The 13,674-nt window shown below is 40.1% G+C and overlaps 1 protein-coding gene and 1 long non-coding RNA gene across 3 annotated transcripts in view; one reads left to right on the top strand and one right to left on the bottom strand.

The window, feature by feature from the left end:
- The window catches only part of LOC124988989 (uncharacterized), a 135,223-nt gene that overhangs the window by 46,027 nt on the left and 75,522 nt on the right, over positions 1-13,674 (top strand). The gene's annotated exons all lie outside the window — the stretch shown is intronic.
- The window catches only part of Rcan2 (regulator of calcineurin 2), a 259,527-nt gene continuing 256,112 nt past the window's right edge, over positions 10,260-13,674 (bottom strand). For both annotated transcript variants that reach the window (XM_047558867.1, XM_047558868.1), the window contains one exon: positions 10,260-12,817. In XM_047558867.1, the coding sequence (XP_047414823.1) occupies positions 12,657-12,817 (161 nt within the window). In that variant the 3' untranslated portion in view covers positions 10,260-12,656. The remainder of the gene's footprint in view (positions 12,818-13,674) is intronic.

The following is a 13,674-nucleotide window of genomic DNA, read 5'->3' as shown; positions in this document are numbered from 1 at the left end:
TTTTTTCATATATCTGTTGATTGCTTGTAGATCTTCTGTGAAATGTCTGCTCATTTCCTTAGCCCATTTATTGACTGGGTTATTTGTATTCTTGGTGTAAATTTTTTGAGTTCTTTATGAATTCTGGCGATTAGTCCTCTATCTGAAGTGTGTGTGGCAAAGATTTTCTCCCACTAGGCTCTCTCTTCACATTTTTATTGTTTCCTTTGCTGAGAAAAACTTTTCAGTTTGAATCCATCCCATTTATTGATTCCCGCTTTTATTTCTTTTTATTTTATTTTGGGGGTCAAGTTAAGAAAGTCTGAACACATAAGCTCTTTGGGGGACATAATTAGATCTAAACCATAATACCCAGGTAACTTGGTGACACATTTCTCACTTCAACATATTCCAAGTGAGAGAAGTGTCTAGGTTCATTTTCGGAAATTTTGTTATTCTGCTGAGATGAGAAGATATGAATATAAGGAAGAATGTTTTCAAATTTCAACTGGGCTCTGAGTCCTCAGACAGCCTAAGGGTGAAGAAAGTTATCATCAGAGATTGGATGACTCTTCTCTGAGTAAATTAATTAGGCAAAGAAAAAAAGTATAAAGATCCAGAGTTAGAAATCCCACACTGAAATTGTATTTCCAGATGAACTTACCATGCAGTTCATAGTCAACAAGCTTCGCTCCTAACAACATAATCAATCCAATCACATTTTTTTCATCTAAAATATGAGCCAAGAACTGAGTGAGGATCACAATATTTGATAAAAATATGAATGTGAACAGAATGTTTTCAACCTTAATACTAATGATACTTAGGGCTTAATAACCTTTGTTTTGGAGATTTGAATTTCATTTCAAGGTGGTTAACAGCAACTCTGACCTCTACCTACCAGTAGCATAAAACCCTGTTGTGACAATTCATGTTTCAAACTTTGAACCTTCGGACAAGCTCTCTAAGGACCACTCTTCAAACACACACACACACACACACACACACACACACACACACACACAGATTTTTAAAAAATTAAAGGAAATAGGAGAAGCCATGCATGGTTGTGCACACCTATAATCCCAGGGACTTGGGAGGCTGAGTGAGGCAGGAGAGGATCAAAAGTTTGAGGCCAGTCTCAAAACTTATATTCTACCTCACAATAAAAATAAAAAAGGTCTAGGAATGTAGCTCAGTGGTACATGGATTCAATCCCTATTGAATACTCCACCCAAAAATACCCCAAAAGAAAAAAGAAAATGAATATGTAGGAAATAGAAAAAAAAGAGAACAAAATAATATTTCTAGTGATGAGGAAATATTGTATTCACAAAACAGGAGCTGGAGGCGATAGAAAAGAAACATTCCAGGAATGAAAAATCCTATCAGAAATAAAATACATATCAATGGTGAAAATTAAATAGAAGGGGTGGAAGATAAAGTTGAATAAATTTCCCAGAAAAATAGAGCAAAAAAGTCAGAGATGGAAAATTGCAGAGTAGGGTGAGGGTGGTGGGTGGGGAAGAACATACTTTTGGAAGATCTAAAATTCAAATAATATTCCAAAAGGGAGAACAGAGGCGATAGAGGGGAAGAACGTTTCAAAAATAGGTTCAAGAAAAATGTCATCATTGAAAGAGATGAGTTTCTAGGTTGAAATGACTCCTATGGAATCCTGTACATGAAATTTCAGAATAGTAGGGACAGAACTGTCCTGAAAGTTTCCAGGGAGGAAAGACAGGTTATACAAAAGAATAAGGATTAAAAAAAATTAACATGTCACATTAATGGGGTTCAGTGTGATATTTCCATTTATGCATATAGCCTGTACTGATCAAATTCAACCATTTTCCACGTTTTCCCACTCACACCCTTTCCAATCTCCACTGTTCTACGTCTTAGTAACCTTTTCTTAACTTCCCTATGGGAAAGAGAACATGTGGTAGTTGTCTTTTTTTGTCTGATTTATTTCACTTAATAGTGTCCTCTAGTTTTGTCCATTTTTCTGCAAATGACAAATGGCAGGATTTTATTTTAGTTATGACTGAGTAGTACTGCATGTGTCAGGATATATGTAGCACTACTGTGTGTGTATATGTGTGTGTGTATACATATACCACTCTTTCTTTACGCATTCATGTATTGATGGGCATCTAGGTTGATTCCATACCTTAGCTATTATGAACAGTGCCACAATAAACATAGGCATGCTGGGGTCCCTTTGGTATGCTGATTCATTTCCTTTGGATGTATGCCCAGAAGTGGGATTACTGGGTCCTAGGGTAGATCCATTTTTAGTGTTTTGAAGCACCTGCATACTTGTTCTCCATAATGGTTGTACTAATTTACATTCCTACCAACAATGTGTAAAAGTTCCTTTTTCTCCACACCCTCTCTAGTACTTGTTACTTTTTTGTTTGTTTTTTGATAGTAGCAATTCTAACTTTGGTGAGACAGTATAAACATTACAGTTTTGATTTGCATTTCTCTGATTGTTGTTGATACTGATTTTTAAAGTATATTTGACCACTTGTATTTTTTCTTTTGAGAAGTTTCTATTCAAGTCATTTGCCCCTTTTAAAGACTCGATTATTGTTTTGTTAATTTTGTGTGTGTTGTGGTGGTGGTGGGGCATTGGGATTGAACCCAGTACCTCTTGCAAGCTAGGCAAATGCTTTACCAGTCTTTTTAAAAAAATGATTTTTGAGAGAGGATCTCACTAAGTTACCCAAGTTGGCCTCAAACTTGCAATCCTCCTGCCTCACCCTCCTGAGACACTGGGATTGCAGGTGTGTATCACTATGCCTTTTTTGTTATTGTTATTGTTAAATTAATCTATTTGAGCTCCTTATGTATTCTGGATATTAAACCTCTGTCAGATAAATAGTTAGCAGTTATTTCTCCCATTCTGTAGGTTGTCTCTTAATTGTGTAGATTATTTCCTTGCTGTGCAGAAACTTTTTAGTTTGATGCACTCTCATTTGTCAAAAATTGACATTTCCTATGCTTTTGAGGTCCTAGTCAAGAAATCATTTTCTATGTCAATGTCTTGAAGTATTTCCCCCATGTTTTCTTCTAGTAGGTCTTTGATTGATCTTGAATTGATTTTTTGTACTGGGTGAGAGATGTGTCAAGTTTCAGTCTTCCACATGTGAATATCCAGTTTTCTCACCACTGTTTATTGAAGAGGCTATTCTTTTTCCAAGGTGTGATTTTGGTACTTTTGTTGAGAATCAGTTGGATGTAGATATGTGTGTTTATTTCTGGTTTCTCTATTCGGTTCCATTGCTCTCTGTGTCTGTTTTTAAGCTAATACCATGATGTTTTGGTTACCATAGTTCTTTTTGTTTGTCTTGGAATCAAGATTCCTTTGGCTACTTAGGTTCTTTTGTGCTTCCATATGAATTTTAGAATTCTTATCTCTAGTTCTGCAAAGGATGTCATAGAGATTTTGATGAGTAGTGCATTAAATCTGTATGTTGCTTTAAGAAGCAATGATATTAATTATTCCAATTCCAAAGTTGGGAGGTCTTTCCATCCTTTTGTACCTTTTTCAATTTCTTTCATCAGTGCTTTGCGATTTTCATTGTAGAGGTCTTTCACTTCCCTGGGTAAATGTATTCCTAGGTGGTGGTTGTTGTTTTGGTAGCTATTGTGGATGGGATTGCTTTCACGATTTTTTTCTCAGTAAATTTGTTAGTGGTATAAAGAAAAGCTACTGATTTTTGTATGTTGATTTTTGTATCCTGGTACTTTACTAAATTTGTTTATCAGTTCTAATAGTCTTTTGGAGGAGTCTTTAGGTTTCAGGAATAGTTTGACTTCTCCATTCCTATTTGTGAGCCTTTTGTCTCTTTCTCTTACCTAAACACTTTATCTAAAACTTCCAGAACTATTTTAAGTAAGAATGATGAGAATTGACGTCCTCGCCTCGCTTCTGATCTTAGAAGAAATGTTTTCTGCCTTTCCCCCATTATGACGTTGACTCTGGGTTTAGCATATTTACAGCCTTTATTATGTTGAGCTACTATACTTCTGTATTTAATTTGTTCAAGGTTTTTATCATGAAGGGATTTTGAATTTTATCCAATACTGTTTTCTGTATAAGATAATCCTATGATTTTTATCCTTCATTCTGTTGATAAAATATATTATGTTTATTGATTTGCACATTATATAGATCAGCATTCCCTGGAAGGCAAAATGCCTGAGAGAATCAACTTAAAGGGGAAAAGTTCATTTTGGCTCATGGTTTCAGAGGTTTCAGTTCATAGTCGGTTGGTTCTGTTGCTTTTGGGCCTGTATTGAGGCAGAACATGGTGGGGAGTAGCTGGTGGAGCAAAACTGTCACTTCATGGCAGCCAGGAAGCAATCAGAGAGCATGTGGAGTGGGTCTGGGTCCAACAACCTTCCCTTCCAGTAGGCCCCACCTCTACAGGGTTCTACCACCTTCCAGTAGTGCCACAGGCTGGTGACCAAGCCTTTAGCTTATGGGCCTTTTGGAAGATATTTAAGGTTCAAAGCATAATACATATATTAAGCCATCCTCACATTCCTGGGATAAAAGCTAGATTATGGTGAATGATCTTTGTGCTGTGCTGTTGAATTTGATTTGTTAGTATTAGGTTAACAATTTTTGGATCTATGCTCCCCAGGGATGTTGATTTATAGTTTTTCTTTTTCTTTCTTTCTTTTTTCTTTTTTATCATGTCCTTATCTGATTTGGTAACAGGATAATTCTGGCCTTGCAGAATGAGTTGGGTTTGAAAGTGTTTCAATCCTTTGGAATATTTGGCATTAGTTCTTTCAGCTCTTTCTGTATTGTCCTCCTTCTAAGGGGAAGCCTGTGCACTTGGTAGATTTTGGCCCTTCAGATTTATATTGTTCAATTTAGCAATTGAAGTAGAAATATGTTCTCCTTCCCTTTAGTACCAGCAACAATCCTGGTATTAGTTCTGATTCACTTGGTTTAGATCCCATCACCATCCCTGAATCATTCCTTGGGGCTGGGAGATTGGGCAGACATGGGAAGGTACTGGAACTCAGTTCTGTGTATTTCTAGCTGACAGCCAGGTCTTAGAGTAGGAGGGAAGTGGATTCCCAAAGGAAGTGTAGATGCCACTACCTGGAAGACAGGATGATTCTAAAACATCCTAAGTGTAAAGACACAAAGTATATGCTAAATAGCTTGCCAGTCCCTTGATGTCTTAACACTTCACATAATACAACCTGACTCCCAAGTTAGGGGCAGGAAACCAAAGTTCACACGGTTTGAACTATTTGTCAGTTGCTTACAATCATAATTTGGCAAAGCCATGTTAAAATCCCAGAAGACCTATATAAAACAGAGATTAAGACTTGTCTGAGAGAGAGAGTGGGGGATGGTGTCAGGCTATACCCAGAAGAAGGAGTTGGGTCTTCCTAGCATGCAGAAAAGTGGAGTGGAAAAAACTTGCCTGTGTCCAGCAATAAACATGTATATCCCCAAGCAAGGGACCATCTGTCACCTGCAAAGTTCAGCATCAGGTTTAACTTTGGAAATGTTTTAAGTGTATCTGATCTCCCCTCTGGGGTGTGGCAGTATAGGTGACAGAATTGATGGTCCTGAGAGTTGGAGTTGCCTGTCTTGTAGGCAGCGTGACCTGGGACTGGTCAGGTCCTCTGCCATGTACCAGTGCTGCAGTTGTATGCTGAAGATAAGACACATTTTCCACTAATAGACATCTGTAAAATTAGCATATTTCTTTATATGTCTTCCTTATTAATAGGTTCTCCTCCTCCTCCATTTTAATCCAAACCTCAGTTAATCATAATAATATGATCTACCCTTTCACTAAGGCATGCCAAAAAGTAACTCAGTTGGAAAGTACTATATTTAAGTAACATCCATTTGTGGAAGGTACAGAGAAGACTTGGTTACTGTTCGTAGCTCATCATCTGATCTTGGTTTCGAGCCTTCAGAACCTTATTAGTTGAACTAATAATTACCAGATGAATGGAAATTACATACTTCCACTACTTTTTAAAGTGGATACTGTATACACAGAAGCTGTTAAAAGTATGTGATCAGCAATTAAAGCTCTTCTGGGAGGTATTCCTGCCCTTGATCAGTGAGTACTTCTTAAATTTTAAAGTACTAGGAATTTGGGGGAGGGAGGATCTTGTTAAATTGTAAATTCTGATCCCTTAGGTCAGGGGTGGAACTTGAGACTGCATCTCTAACTTGCTGCGCAGGATGCTGCTGCAGCCGCTTCAGTGTGTGGACCACATTCCGAGTATAAGGACTTGATTCTGAGCTTTAGGTGCTATGTGCATACATGGGGACATCAATCCTTCCTTATAAAATCATTGAGATACTTTAATAAAAACATAGTGAACTTAGAACCGAGTCCTGCCACAGAATAAGCACCCACTGAATCAAGACTGTTACGTATGCAAACAATGTTAAGCACCATCAGAAACTGACCAAGAATAGGAGTGCTTAGCACTACAGGTGGGGCCTGAGGCATGAAGAGTGTGGCTGAGCTTCCAGTTGCCCAGTGCTTGATGCGCTTTCCTTCTAATCTCGCCTTACTATGTCAGGTGCTATCATGCTTCCCATTTGGTAGATGTGCAAAATGAGACTTAGGATAAGAAACTTGCTCAAGACCATAGGTTCACCAAGTGGCAGAACTGGAACTTAAACCCAGGTCACGTGGCAGCAAAACTTGTGACTTTAGGCTTTACTTCTCTCCAGTAATTGCTACTGTTATTAGTATTATCTTAAATCTTCATAACAAAGGTGAATTATTATTCCTATCTTACAGGGGAGGACATGAGTTGCAGGTGCTTTGGCAGCTTGTCAAAACCCCACACAGAATCCCTATTCCTTTCTCATATAGAAGGTTGACAGGGAGGTGGGGACACCATTGGAGGTGGACTGAGGTGGCACACAAGCCAGAATTGGGGTTCGTCCTGCCTGCTACAGGCCCTTCTGTGTTTTCCAAGAGAGCTCCTGGCAACAGTAGAGAAGATATATTTGTCCTTCTCATGCCACAGGGTGACTGGGGAAGTCCCCTTTTCTCCACTGTGGGACTTTGTGTCATGTCACTTGCACTTTTACCATACCCATCCTGAACTCAGTAGAGCAACACAAAGAAGTGGGAAGGACTTTGCTGTGTTGCTTTGGTAAAGCTGCTAAGCCTTAGTAGAATAGATCCAAAGTTGGTGTGCAAAGGCGATGATCAATGGAAAGAGTTGTACAATTCCGGATGGCTCCAAGTGATGGAGAGAAGTCACTGGGGGGCATTAGACTAGGTTCTGCAGGACACAGACTCTGACAGGCGATGTCCACGCAGGAAGTGTAGTAGGAGCCTTTAGGGGCCACACCTGGGAGGGGGCACAGGGATCGGATTTTGTCAGAGGGAAGAACTGAACTGAGATTCAGAGGCTTCAGATGATCCCACAGGTAGATCTGGAACTGCAGAGGCCAGGCATGGCGGTCCCTCTGACTACTCACACCATGCAGGCTTTCCTTGGGTGGGGTCATCTTTCCAGCTGCAATGTCTGGCCATGCAGTGGGGTGTTGTGAGCTACCCACACTCCCATTATGTGGGGACATCTACTCTGAAGAGGGAAGCTGGGACTCCAACCATTGCACCCAGGGTGTAGCACATCAGGTGGACTGTGGGGATGTAGAACTTGGAAACAATGGAGAGATGCATATGAATCCTGCCTTGAAAGTGAAATAATCTCTTAGGCAAATGAGACTGCTTGGAAGCAGTACCGCTTTGACTAGTGACTGTAACTAGTCAAGGAGGCCCCATGGTACTGACCAACCCTAAACATTTTCAAACTCAACTATTGGGTGAGAATGGAAAATAATGTAAAATAACCAAGGGAGGTATTATGTCCGAAATTTTTAGCTTAATGTTTTTCCACCATTTCAGCCTAGTCTGGGTTTCCTATTTCCAACCTATAGCAAATATGTGTGCATGCGCACGTGCACACACACACGTGTGTGTGTGTGTGTGCACGCTCACAATTAACCCTGGATAGAAAATCCTTTTAGAGACACATAAGCTCCTGCATCAACTTCAATAACCTTCCCCAGAATATCTTTGAGAGGAGCAGATGAACAAGTTTGACAGAAAACTTTTGCTTGAAATGTTCCCTTTCTCACATTGCATAAATTTGAGGTGCGAGTCTGCCAAGTGTTCAGTGATGCTCCGCATGGTGGCTTCTGGCAGGGACACTCTGTACCAGCAGCTAAATGAATGTTTTCCTGAATCATGGACTTATCCATTATCATCTGCCCTGTCCCCCTTTCCTGCACCAAGGTTTTCTAAATGGGAAGGGGAAGGGATTTTTCTTTTTTTCTAGAACTACAATAAGACACTGCCCATGGATATCAGTGCTGAGAACTCATTGGTGGATGAGACTCCAGTGATAAATAAACACTGCAAGCTGGAAGTGGGCAAGAGGGGTCAGGTCCCTGTGTTAGTGACTATCTAGAGCATTTAGGACTCTGGCTTTAGGGGAAAACAAAAACAAAACCAGAAAACTTCTGCTACTGTAGGATTCACAAGATGAATTGGATCATATAACCCCACTACTGAAGACCCTTCTCATTATACTGAAAACATATTCCCAGTCTCCTAGCCTGGCCCACCCTTCCAGAGCCTGGGCTCTGTCTGCTCTCCTGACCTCATGTGGGGCCATGCTCAGCCTTCACCTCTGAGGACATCCTCGAGGGTCTCCCAACATGACAAGGTTTCCCCATCCGTAAACTTCATCTGGGATGCTCTTCTCCCGTCCATGACTGGCTCCTCTTCAGGGAGGCCTTGCTGGCTATACTCTTCCAATCTGTTTCTCCATTCTGGAACTGGGGATGTAGCTCAGTGGTAGAGTGCTTGCCTCACATGCACAAGGTCCTGGGTTCAATCCCCAGCACCAAAAAAAAAAAAAAAGAAGTGATTCTCCATTCTAACAGTGAATGCTTGGTTTTCTTCACTGTACGCAACCAAGAGAATTTGGGACTATTTGCCTACTTATGTGCCTGTCTCTTTCCCACACTAGACTCTACTCCCTAGAATGGTAGGGAAAACCAGTGTCAGACAGATGGCATTTATGTTCTTTGGATGAACAGTGCCTCACCCTGTGCCTAAATCCTGTAACTTCTATTTAAAATATTTACAGATTTTAAATGCAGGCTTTGTGAGTATGGAAATCTCTCATGGACATAAGATAGATGAGAACATTCCAAACCTCTTTTATGATGACCAGACCCACGCTCCCCATTCTCACTGTGGTTTAATTTGGGTTGAGGAGTAACTCTTTATAGCACATTGCATAAATTTTAAAGACCTGTTGGGTGCAAGCTCCAGAGTGGACTAGCTCCCACACAGACACGCATTTTGCCTTAATAGATCTGACTAATGTGTTCCACAGTGGCAGTACCAACTGTACTCCCACCAGCAGTGTCCTGGAATGCCTCCTTATTAGCACTTAATATTTCCTCATGGTTAATTTTAGCCGTTTTGATAGATGCATGGTGTATCTCTTTTGGCAGTTTAGTTTGCTTTTGATGAGAAATGATATTGAGCATCTTTTAAAATGTTTATGGGTCACTTGGGTATTTCATGGGTCACAAGGGTATTTCAGTTGTGTGTGTGTATGTGAATTGCCTTTATGTGTCAAGTACCATTTTTTAGGATGTTGACTATTAGGGAGAAAGATCATCTTCTTCTGATTGAAGTTCTTTGTACATTTTGGATAGGAGTTACTTAATAACTTCATGTATCTCAACTGTCTTCTGAAAGTCTGAAGTTTTCCTTTTCATTTTCCAAGTCGCAGCACTTGATGAACAGAGGCTCTTAATATTAATAAAATCAAATGTATCAATCTTTTAGATTATGCTAATTGCTTTTTGTGTACTGTGCAATCTTTATCTTGTAGAGAGGTCTCATTTTTAATTAAAGAACAGAGCAGGGAGATGCTCAAAGAGGTTTCTAGCACTCTTAAAATGACTTTTGAAACCAAAATGCTTGAAACATGGTGATAAATCTGAGAGCTGTTCTGTCCTCATCCCACCAGGCAGCCCTTACTCAGTCTCCTCTTCCAACTGCTCTCCCAATCCCACACCATGGTGCATTTCAGGAAGAACCTAGATGGGTTAATCCCATATGTTGGTAACTTCTTGGAAAGACCATAGCTGAGTCGCATACCTCCCATCATTACCCATAAAGAATATCCAACTCAGGAAGACAACACAGAAATGATACCATAGGCACAAAGAGTCATTCACCAGATATATTTGAAGTCTAAGCTCTTAGAGCTATACACGTGCACAAATGATTCAGTTGGTGGAAATCTTCCCCTTTCCCTCCATTTTAAAACTTTTCAAACTTAAAATAGTGCTAAAGAGGTTTGCATAATGTGCGTCATGGAAATGCTGAGGCAACTGCGACTTTCACAGTGTGAGGAGGTTCCACACGAACTTGGCAGGTGCTTCCCATTTCTTACTGCTTCCCTGAGAAAAGCCCCTCTGTCTTCCCAACAAAGTCCAACCTAGTGAAGGAGTTGCTTATCTGAGACAGGTTAACATGGACATGCGGCAAAACCCAGACTAACCACCTAGGTCATACATGCCATTGAGTTTTTGTGACTACACAGAATGGCCATTTCAGCTTTTACTAAATTGTCAGTTATGTCTGATATGAGTGTTTTGAAACATTAAAAAAATCATTTCTCAAAACTTTCTCTCATCTATATTTCTTCAGAACCTGCATTCTGAAAAAATTCAGGATAGCTTAAAAAGTCAATGAGCAGCAGTCAGCTGAGAAGAGATTCAGCCCCCATAGGTGGGTGACTGTAGTTCTGTCATCTAAATAGCTGAATGCAACATTCCTCCATTAGAGGGCGCCATTCCTCCACCATTAAGTGCGTAGTCTTGCCAGTGAAAATCCAGAAACCTCCACAGCAAAGGAAAGTCAAAGCATTTGCTTATTACATACTCCTCAGATTTTATTTTTACAAGGAGTCTTCATTTTTCCCATGGAAACTTAGGATTTTACAAGCAATGCTCTCCTCAGTTTCACCTGTACTGTGTCCAGTACTATATTGCTATATTCACAGTAGAACGGACTTTTAAATTTCTGAGTGATCAGTCTATGCTTTTAAGTTTCTGAGGACACTAACATACATCCTAGGCAAAAACCACAACAATCCTTCAATCAGTTGGCTGCATTATTGTTCTTGTGTGTTTTTCTGAGGCTTAGGTCATGAAAGTACTTCCTCACTCCATCATAATTTGTATTTGCATCAAAAGTAATTCATTAATGTACAGGAGTAGATGAGGCCTGGCACATACAGCAGAAGGTAATGGTTCTCTAGGTGTATCTTCTGTAATGCACTTTGGGCTGGAGAAATAGAAAAACCACATGTAACAAAAACAAAACTTGTTTGAGCATATGGGCATTGCATGAGCAGGATTGGCATACATTTATTTATCACCCTTTCCCTGTTTTAATATGCTCAGCTATTGCTACATTCTGGAGATTTATCTTCCTCCAAATCGTCTAAAGCTGACACTTGCATCATTATTTAAAAACAAGTGGACTGAATAGCAAAGATGTTGGCTAATCATTCATATATTGGCATACGATGTTGTCATGCCCTCTTAAAATTCAGCATTATCCATAATTGTATGTGATATTATCAGATTATCTGCAATAGTATATGGATGCATTTATAAGCAATGCACATATCATGTTTTTAAGCAGCTAATGGTTGAACAGTCACTAAATAAAAAACATCCAGATTTTAAAAGCACAGCTGAAACATTTGTACAAATATACAAAGAGGAAAAACAATCGTTCACACACCATGAGACTTTGATAATAAATAGGTTCATCTGAAATCGGTCTCTGTCACCCTGGACAAGCCTTCCCAATGAGACTGGGAAGTTCTACATGGAAATGATGTTCAAAATCTCTTGAGGAATATCTTTGGGGCCAAGTTCAATTTTGCCTCCAGGAATTTTAACAGAGCTATGAAATATTGACTCAGAATAGTGACTATACCCAAACTTGTCAAGCTGGATGATACGGATTATTTTTCCTAATCTAGGACATGGCTGGATGCTGATAATCTGTGAGTTAGAGTATATCCTCAAATCATGAAAACAAATGCTGGTGATCATGCATGTCCTGGGAATGTCGGGATGCAGAGGACTGAGAGAGACCAGATAGGGATATCTCATGCAGTCAAAGTCAAGTTTACTTATGGTCCTATTTGAGTGGCCAGGAAAAAACAACACACACGTCAGGACTGGGACTGAAACAGCTCACAAACAACACAGGTACTGTTTGTTATCGATGTGTCTGGCTTGGGTCAACATGAGAGAACGAAGATATTGGCTGTGCTGACTGTTTAATAAGAAAATACTACTTTTTCTAGAACCTTCTAAATAATGGATCATACTTAATGGGTATGATATGATCAGGAGACATATCACCTTTTCCTAGCCCTTTTGTCCGAGAGGCTTGATTACAAGGAAGGAATCTCAAACAACCAAACACCCAGGGATTTAAAGGCAATTAAATTTTTTTTTTTTTTTTTTTTCTGACAAACAATGGGGGAAAAAAGCATGATAAAGAAGAGACGGATTTTATCCTCAAGGTGGAGCCGTAAGCTCAGTTGGACATAGAGGGTGGCAGGCCGGGACGCCGGGTCTGGATGATTTTTGGCTTTGGGGAAGTCTTTGGATCCTCGTCACCCTCTATGTCGCTGTCGCACACGTGCACGACCACACTTGGGGTGGACTCTGTTCCAGCATGGAGCTCATACTTCTCTCCTGGAAAGTAAGGAACATGGGTGAGAAGAAGGGAGAGTTTCAAATAGATCCTCTGGCAAGGTTTGCACAGGAGGTAAGAAGAGCACGTTGCAGCGATTCAAAGTGTGGAGGGTTGGGTCCTTCCTATGTGTTATTGGGAGTTGGTAGAACCTTTAAGAGGTGGGTTCTAGTGGGAGGAAATTAGGTCATTAGGGTTGTGCCCTTGAAGGGGACCCTAGTCCCTTCCTGTTTCTGGTCCACCATGAGGTGACCAGGTTTCCACCACATGTTCCCACCATGATATACTGGGCTGCCACAGGCCCAAAGCAACAGGGGCAAATGACTATGGGCTGAAATCTCTGAAATCATGACTCAAATTTTTCCTCCTCTTACGTTGATTATCTCAGGTACTCCCTCAGTGATGGAAAGCTGATTAACATAGACAATCAGGTTAATTTCTATTTCTAGTCTTGCTACTAATTCCTGGGAAACCTCAAGCTAGTCACTTTACTTCTTCATCTTTTGAATAGGGTAGTCTGTAAGTTCCCTTCCAGCTATACACTTCTTATAGCCATGGCTGTCCCCAGCTAGAATAAAATGAGATCATCATTTGTACAGGATTTGTAGTAACTGGTTTAGGTGATTGTTAAGACCCTTTCCAGTTTAAAAGTCTCTCATTCTTAACTGGCTCATGTTACAATCAAATCACTGCCAGGCAACTGTATTTCTGTCTGTTTCACTTCAGTAGGTGTTTATTGAGCATGTCACATGGTCTTGCTATTGCTGTCATAAAGGCCACAAAGTACAATGAATGCACAGCCCAGGGGAAACAGAAGTAATCAGAATGTAACATGTTGAGTGTTAGGGTGGCAAAATAT

The sequence above is a fragment of the Sciurus carolinensis genome, chromosome 7, assembly GCF_902686445.1.
Source record: "Sciurus carolinensis chromosome 7, mSciCar1.2, whole genome shotgun sequence".
Classification (NCBI taxonomy): Eukaryota; Metazoa; Chordata; class Mammalia; order Rodentia; family Sciuridae; genus Sciurus; species Sciurus carolinensis.
The sequence above is the reverse complement of the archived record's forward strand: the minus strand, read 5'-3'. Positions and strand labels throughout refer to the sequence as shown.